The 9,050-nt window shown below is 38.7% G+C and overlaps 1 protein-coding gene across 1 annotated transcript; it reads left to right on the forward strand.

Moving 5' to 3' along the window:
• The first annotated feature begins 424 nt into the window (after window positions 1-424).
• LOC125209065 (uncharacterized) lies at window positions 425-3,551 on the forward strand. The gene is made up of 5 exons (XM_048108657.2): window positions 425-712; window positions 1,207-2,118; window positions 2,475-2,675; window positions 2,919-3,114; window positions 3,220-3,551. The coding sequence occupies exons 1-5, from the start codon at window positions 605-607 to the stop codon at window positions 3,399-3,401; spliced, it is 1,599 nt and encodes a 532-aa protein (XP_047964614.1). The 5' UTR covers window positions 425-604; the 3' UTR covers window positions 3,402-3,551.
• The last annotated feature ends 5,499 nt before the right edge of the window (window positions 3,552-9,050 follow it).

Genomic DNA, 9,050 nt, shown 5'->3' on the forward strand with positions numbered 1-9,050 from the left:
ATAGTATTATTATTATTATTTTCATTTTTCAATACTTATTTTCGTGTCATTAATGGGTTCGTGTCGTGTTGACCCGAAACGGTTCGTGTCGTTAATGGGTTCGTGTCGTGTTCGTGTCTGAGGGTAGCGGGTCGTGTTCGTGTTCGTGTTTGAGGTTTTCTTAACGGGTCGTGTTAGTGTTTGTTGTTATCGTGTTCGTGTCGTTATCGTGTCGACACGATAACGACCCGACACGCACGATTTGCCACCCCTACTTAAGAATGATTCGACATTGATGACAACTCCCCAAAGAAGCCATAAGAAATGAGAGGAATACCATAGACTTAATAGCTCGAAAAAACCCTATCAAAATCACAACAAAATGATCAATATTTGGAAAAAGCAGTCAAATAATGGGGTTCCACTCTCGAACAATTGCATATCTACCCGCAACAACAAAAGTAAAATTAAGAAAATTAGTTACGATAAATCTGCTAAGAATAATAGTATCGATTAATTTGGATAAATCTCTGGATTAGTTCAGAATAAAAGCTTTAAGGGAGGCGCGAATTAAACGAAACACCATTTCCTTCACGAATTGGTGTTTTTCCATCTGCAAACCCTAATGTCTGGAGATGGATTAATCACGACAGAGGACCAAAAGGCCTTACCTTCGGACTCCGAAGTGTTGTTTGAACTCCACGATTACGACTCCAAAATTTGCCCCCCCACGGTAAACAAGCTTCTTATACTTTCTTTTTTCTTGATGATCAATTTGTCTATTTAGATGACTTGATGCGCCTGTACATAGTTATTTTGAGATTGATTAGGTTATTGTCTGTACCATAGATCTGAACTTGCATTAAATATGGACAAGCTGCATCAAATTTGAAAATTGGTTCATGTGAGATTTATTTGTAGAGGGAGAGGCGATCATGAAATAATTGATTGAGAATTGTAAATCTGTTAACTTCAGTAAAATTGCTTCTGTTACAAGATGAAAGAGAAGCTACATCTAATTGATTATTAAGTTCTGTAAAAGTACTTCTTACATGATGCTGCATCATAGCTCTAGTCAAATTCTCTTTATGCCTTTTGGTTGGATGTAATATGCTTATTTCGTTGATAAACTTGTATAGCCCGCCCCATATTCATGAAACAATTTAAGTGAGCGTGCGATTCTGCTCTTGTGAATTTTGATATTATTGAACCCTTCTCAATATCCAGGCTTCTGGAAATTATCATACACATGTAGGAGACTGTAACACGGTGTTAGAAAGAAATGATGTGTGTAAGTCCATGAATCTTCACCTCAATAAAGAGGTTAAAATGATGCCGACTGAGGTGGATGATAGATGGAAAATGGACCTAGATGATGGAAGTCAAAAGCTTGATAAATATTTCTATTATGACACTCCACATTTTGAAGAAACGGGTGTTTGGATGCCGGTATCTATTCCACCTTTGCCAGAATGTAAACAAGCAGAATGGAAGAGGGGTCTCTATTCAAATGGAGGTTACATGCCTGAAGGTGATTCGGGTTGGAATGAGTTTATTGGAGAAGATAAGCAGATGACCATGTGGGATGTGGTTCTCGACATGTTGCTGGCAACCGGAGGCAAAGTCAAATCTCTTACTTCTGGTGATATTCAAGGATATGGAATATCTTGGGTGACGAGCCATGTTTTAGACAAAGCGTGGCAAGAGATGGCACAATCTCTCACAGAGGCTAACTTCGGCAAAATGAAGGACATCCTGGAAGCAGTGCCACCGAAGTGGTTGCCTGATAGTGCAGCTTCTACGTGCATGCTGTGCAATGTTCGTTTTCACCCTATCATGTACTCAAGACACCATTGCAGATTTTGTGGGGGGATTTTCTGCAACAGTTGCTCCAGAGGTCGAAGCTTGATGCCTTCAAAGTTCCTGACAAGTGACCCTCAACGAGTCTGTGATGTTTGTTGTGTACGACTTGAGTGTGTCCAACCATGTTTGATGAACCGAGTAAGTCGCGCAGCACAATCACCTACCCATGATCTGACAGATCTAAGCACATTAAGATCTTGGCTCAACTTTCCATGGGGCCAGTCTATGGAGCATGAAATATACAAAGCAGCAAACACCCTGCAAGGTTATACTAAGGTATGCTCTCTCTCTCTCTCTCTGTCCCCCCCCCCCCTCCTCTATATTTATATATATACGCACATTCACTTCCACTGAATGTAGTTGTGTCACCTATTTCATTTTTCCGCATTAGCAAAACTTGTGTTAAAAACAAAAACAAAAAAATAATGAGAGAGAATTGCACATATAAATAAGTACTTATCATACAAAGATTTTAAACTGGTATTGGAATTTGAAGGACAGTGTGAGAAGCCTGTGCCGCTGTTCGTGAGTGTGAACCCTGAGTCAAGTGCTCATGTGGTTGAAGTTAATTATTTCATTTTACGAGGTTGAATGAAGTGTCCTTATGCTGGGACTTATTCTATTCACTGCAGGTTGGATTTGTTACACCTGAAAAGTCCATACCTGGTGCAATCCTGAAGCAAGCCAAGGGCCTTGCTATCTTAACTGTTGCAAGAGTTGGCTTAATGGTGACCTACAATGTAGGCACAGGATTAGTGGTTGCACGAAGAGAAGATGGATCTTGGTCTCCACCATCTGCAATCGCATGCTTTGGCATGGGCTGGGGCGCACAGGTGAGTGAATGAGCGAACTTCCTTTTTTTTATTGCCAACTTTACTCCGGTTCTCATAACATATACTTTGTCTTGAAATTTTTTGCTCATTATTCCTATTTTAATAAAAATATGTTTACTTTTACTGTTACGCTTTTTCTCTTCGATCTTTCTTGAGTTTGCACAAATGTTTGGATTTGAGAGAGAGAGGGAAGCCCAGAGAAGCAAAAGCATTGAGTATCTTATGGTTCATTTGGTTTTACAGGCTGGTGGGGAAGTGACTGATTATATTATTGTGTTGAGAACAAATTCTGCTGTCAAGACATTTAGCGGGAATACCCATTTGTCTGTCGGGGCAGGAGTAAGTGCTGCCGTTGGCATTGTTGGAAGGGCTGCTGAAGCTGATGTACGAGCAGGTGATGGTGGTTTTGCTGCTTGCTATACATACAGCTGCAGTAAAGGTAGTCGCTTTCGTGCCCTTTGCAGTTGGGCATTTTATAAAAGTTCCTTTCTCCTTTAAAGCTCATGACATATTATTGTCTGCATGGTAAATTGTTGCATTGCAGGTGCATATGTTGGTTGCTCTCTTGGAGGGAATGTGGTTAGAACACGAAATCAAGAAAATTGTAAGTTTTACGGTAACCCATCAATCTCAGCATCAGAGATTCTTTGTGGTTTGATGCCACGGCCTCCGGCTGCTTCCACATTATATCAGGCATTATCAGAACTTTATGACAAGCTCAATTAAAGTGACCTACCCAACTATATTCAGTTCTCATCCCATCTAAGTGCATATGTATATATCATTGCTATTTTTATGTGAATCTTTCATATTCATTAATCGACTTGTACAGGTAAAATTGCTCAATACAAGTATTTACATTATTCAAACTTTCAAGATTTTTGCTTACATTCAATTTTCATATTGGTGAACCTAAGATGAATAGGAATATCTTGATATTTGAAGTATATTTAATTTTGTCACAGCGAATAAGCATCAAGATAAATTGACTATTCATGATATGTAGATAGCATTTAGCAGAATAAAATTTCTATGCAAACTATGATACTTGTGTAATTATCCTCCCTCCACATAACTACTGTTTGCTTCCACTTGACGCATAATTCATATGCATGTGATAATGCCACCATTCTTTTGACAAGCGAGTCATGGTGATCAACCTGGCTTTCGAGCTCCCAAGTGTGAACTCGAGTTCATCCGCCCTGCAATCTTCATGTTAAACAGATAATTGCATGCTAGAACACAAATAATTTGAGCAAAAGGTAAATCCTAAAACATTATTTCTACGGTTTAGAGTTACCGATTTGATTCTCCAAAGAATCGTCGATTGCTCGCGCCTTCTCCACGTGAAGATCTTCAATACTCTGACTGGTTCACGAACTGTATCTCGATATCAGGGTGGGCTGATCGTATCAAAATACTAGGACTTGAATAAAGAAGACAGATTATTCCTCACAGAGGAGGAGCTGAAAATCTCACGGAGGAGAAAATAAAAGAAAAACCTCTCCCCATCCAAATCCGAAGTTATAAGTAATCCGAGTTTTCATTGCTTGTTAATTATTTATTTTCCGCGCTTAAATATAAATGTCCATTAATTAATTAATGTTTGCCATGGACTTAATTAATTAACATCTTATTAATTCCAAGAGTAGACTTAGCAAGAAGCACTTAATTATTATTCATAGAGCGATAAAACTCCAACTGACCAGTTTTCTGAATAATAAAACCTTGTTCGAGCTCCTCTTGAGGACATTATCAAACGAGCTCACCTCGAGCACGTTTCAACATAATAGCAATCCTAGCACCGCTAGACATTAATCACCACTACCCAATATATTAGGATTATTGAGTTGCGAAAAACCTGCACCATTTGATAAGTCAAAGTAGTGCATAATCAATACCGTATGCTCAATGTTAACATATGTAGATTAAGAAATAGTATTTTATCAAGACTTAGTCTTTCAGTAAATAGCATAAAGACACGTCTTGCTGTTAGATCCGTTCAGTGCTATACCACACCAATGTCATCTTATTTCAGTAAAGTTTAGAAATATGCGGACTGACATTGCAACCTTTCACGATACGTAGTCTAAGCCTATCTAGGTTGTGAAATTCTTCTTTTTCTTTTGCAAAGCATTGGATAGAACTGACCGTGTTAACTTAAAGTGGACGTCGCCCACAACCAGTCTACTAAGCAAAAGACTTAGACTTTGTTTGCTTCTTAGGGGCTGTTCAAGTTGTTTGGTATGGGTAGGGAAGAATTAAAACTGATTAAGATTTGGGCGTGTAGGGTCCACAGTTATCCCATCCATTTCTGTTGTTCATTGTTCCTTATACAAAACTTGAACTATGCAATTTGGAATTTTTTGTCATTTTTTTATCAGAGTTCTAAAAACTAATATGACCAAAATACCCACAAATTATTATTGGTTAAGATTTGTCTCAAAGAGAGAGAAGCGCCACCATGAAATCATCCACCGCTGGAAGCGAAGACCCTTTCCGCCCACTCTCCTCCGTGCTGTCAACGCAGCTTTGATCAACTCTCCAATCTCCGCCGCTCCCATAACCGCCTCAATTGTATACCCCACCTCCTCTCTCTAACTCTGCTCTTAACTCCCCTCGCCACCTCCACGCACACCCCCATCTTTCTCCGCCACCGAATTCCACCCGCAGTGGCTCACGAACGTGTCTATTGATCGACGTCAGAGTATCTCCAGCTGCGGCGCCCATGATCGGATCAGCAATCCCTCCGATCACCGCACGAACATTCACCTTCTACTGTGCGTTACGCAAGAAGCACATACCTAAACACATGGTGGCAAAAGCGATTTCAACACTGCGAACCGTGAACGGCGACGAATCGAGTGGGTAGTAGAGATGCGGAAAATTAGGGATGTTGTAGTTTATTCCTTTGCAGCTTGAGTTTGTGATTTTTGGGGGGAGAAAGAATTTGGGAGGGGTAAAGCTGCCAATTCATCTCCATTTCTGGGTGTAGACTTTGGGGCAAGTTTCAAATACCACCAAATTACCGAGAATTCATTTCTGCACATAACAACAAGGAACAGTGCGGGCCCAGAGATATAACTAGGGCCCTCCACATTTGAAGCTTGCTCCTTGAACGCCCATAAAGGGTCAGATTTGAGTCCATTTCTTACTATATCAAGGAACTTGAACATGCCCTTATACATTTAAATGTTTATAAAACATCTTATAAATGCACAAGCAAACACAATGTAATAATAATAGTGATTCTATTCGTGCGAGACTGCTCGAATAATACTGAATCGGGTTAAAAGTGGATTGTAGAGTTTTACTTATACAAGCAAGATTCTATTCGCGCGAAACTTGCTCGAAACATGCTTTTCAGTATACCAACCCTAACAGGCTTCACAAGATCTGTCGTGCTGCTGCTCCCAAACACAAACGCGTTCGGGATTACCCGATCCATGATGATATCAGCAGCACCCGTGACAGCAGGGGAGCATGCTCTGCTCCAGCCTGGTGTGCACATGAGAGATCCATTCCGTGTCAGGGCCTCCACGGTGAACCCAAACGGGTTTGAGGAAACAAGACCGAACTTTGGAGAAGTCGTCCCGCTCTGGCTAGCATGAGTCCCATGGTACCACATCTGGTGTCCGGGGCTGGGCGGCGTAGACAATGGAAGCAACGGGATCTCCAGACGAGCGTACGAACTGCACCAATCTGTGGCAGGCCGTGGGGTTCCATTGGTTGGGGAGCTTGAGGTGGGGGGGGTCACGGGAGCGCTGATGGAGCCACCCCCGTGCAAGTTGTGGTACATGAACTTGGATGACGGGTCCAATGAAGAGAGATTTCGGAGCCTTGGAATGAGAGAGTTGCCATCTGTAGGGATGGGATTGTAGGATGAACTTTGTTGGTAAGGTGAGCATGCACTGCCTGAAGCTGCTGATATGGAACCCTCGATGAAATCCATCCTATACACCGGTTTGCATCCCTATCATCAAACATTTGGTCTCAACACCAAAAACATTGATAAATAGATATAACCATATTCATTTACAACCAAAAAGATATACCTTTGAAAACAAGACCCTTTTCATAATATTAGACATAGTTTCATCTAAACTATTTATTTATTCTCTCTCAATAAATTCTCTCTCCACTTATTAAATACGAAACATTTGTTTTACAGAATGAGATTTTATGTAGTGTGGTATTATGAGTTAATAAAGAGTAATAAAGTAAGAGAGATGAAAAGTAAAGATAGTGGTATTTTCATTTTTAATGGGACAACCCAGAAAGGAAAACGTTTCATTTTAATAGGATAGATGAAGTATAAAATATTTGTGTTTCAGCGTATAATTTATAGTATTATTTTGTGAGTTAAATAAAAAAAATAAAGAAAGAGAGAATAAAGTAGAAATGTTGTTGTTGAGGAGCACTCCATCTATCTCTTGTTACTTAAGGCGTTTTTTTGTACAAGATTTAAAGTTGTGTTTGGTGGTTAAAGGAAGAGAAATAATATATGAGAGTGAATAAAGTACGAGAGATAAGAGAGAGTTAAGTAAAAGTGAGAATAAAATAATTGATATTAAATGTTTTTTTAGCTATAAAAGAAATGAATTAAGTAACTTGAGATAACAAAATATAGAATATGACTCAAGTAACTTGGGATGAAAGGAATACTTCTTTTGCAACTGCGAATTGTGATAAACCAAAATTTGACATTTTGGGAAATAAGAGTCTTATAACAAAACCCAAAGCAAGAATGAATGAATGGTTGGAGATTTATCGCAATTTCCAGGGGCATCAGAAAATCACGAATCCAAATGCCATGTTCCCCAATCCATTTTTCAGAAAATTGACCAAATTTAACTCTTATCATGGAAGAAAAAAGTACTATGAGAAATAAGAGAGAGTGAGGTAGACGATACAATAAAGTAAGAGCGATTAAATATTTTATTTTTTATTAGAAAAAAGACTCAACTTTGTGGTGACGCTTGTTGAGACAATTTTAGGTCGTCTTTATAATTCTCATAATCGCTTAATTATGTAGGTCAGGGATACGTTCACAATTGATTGATGTTGCATTCAGTTATTGCGTAATTGCTCTGACACGAGACTCACCATCTCTTAATATGATTTTGAAGCAATTGTCATGTAATTATATTTTGTACAAATATATGTCAACCTAATCTTGTATTAGTCACCTAGGATTGTGGGTTGATAATTTGCTATATTTTCCTTTCGTTCATGTAAATGTTTAATAAGACCTTTGTGATATTCTCGGAAAATAGAGTAAACCAATCAAATTGCATTGAGGAAACTGTGTTTGACTTCGTCTCTCGAAGAATTATTGAAGAGAATAGCCCTGACAAGATAAAGAAGACCTCTTGCATTCCCGTATAATTTGTGTCTTATCTCCCAAGAAAATTTCTTTTGTTTCGGCTTAAACCATGTGTGTTGTAAGTGCAAAGGGTGACATGTCGCGACACTCTTGGTCACAGCATGAGGAGGAAGTACTCCTACTAGCTCTGAACCGTTGGAAGTCTGACAATGGATTTTAAACCGGTTACCTCACACATGTTGAAGAAATCATGAGGCGGGAAATCCTTGATACACACCCATATTTTGTCGAAGATCAACACTTGAAAGATGTCATCATTCACTATTTTTTATACTTAATCGTAGCGGTGTGGGATTCAACTCAAGTGGCGATTATAAACAGAATGTAATGATGATTTGTCAAGGTTGACTCTGTGCCATCTCTCAAAATTTATTTGAAATTGGTGTGCACGTTTATGTTATTTTATATCTTAATTTTTGCTGCATCACAGTCGGATTCACACTCACACCACATGAGGTACAAGGCATGACCATATTACGAGGATCGGAAAATCATGTATTCAAAAAAGATTTATAATTCAGAATCTCGGTGAGGTGGAATTTATTCCATGAATGATGCTTTGAACTAGATCACTCCGGTATAAGATGTTAATTAATTAAAATCAGTAGCAGGCTTAAAGTGATTAATGAAAATTTATATCTTAAACGTAGAAAACAATTAAATTAAAGATGAAGCTCATATTACTTACTCCCTCTGTCCCACGTTACTTGAGGCGTTTGCGGCACAAGATTTAAGAAAGTTGTGTTTAGTGAGTTAAACAAAGTAAAATAAAATAGAAGAGAGAATAAAGTAAGAGAGATAAGATAAAGTAAAGTAAAAGAACGAATAAGGTAGGTGTGATTAGATGTATTTTTTTAGCTAAAAAGAGAAATGACTCAAGTAACTTTGGACAATCCAAAAAGGAATACGACTCAAGTAACTTGGGAGAGGGAGTATAATTTTGGATTTGACGGGCAACTAATACTAATTTCTACAATGGTCCAAAATAA

Source organism: Salvia hispanica, chromosome 3 (assembly GCF_029641045.1).
Source record: "Salvia hispanica isolate PSC_SH4W2 chromosome 3, Shi_PSC_v1, whole genome shotgun sequence".
In the NCBI taxonomy this organism is placed as follows: domain Eukaryota; kingdom Viridiplantae; phylum Streptophyta; class Magnoliopsida; order Lamiales; family Lamiaceae; genus Salvia; species Salvia hispanica.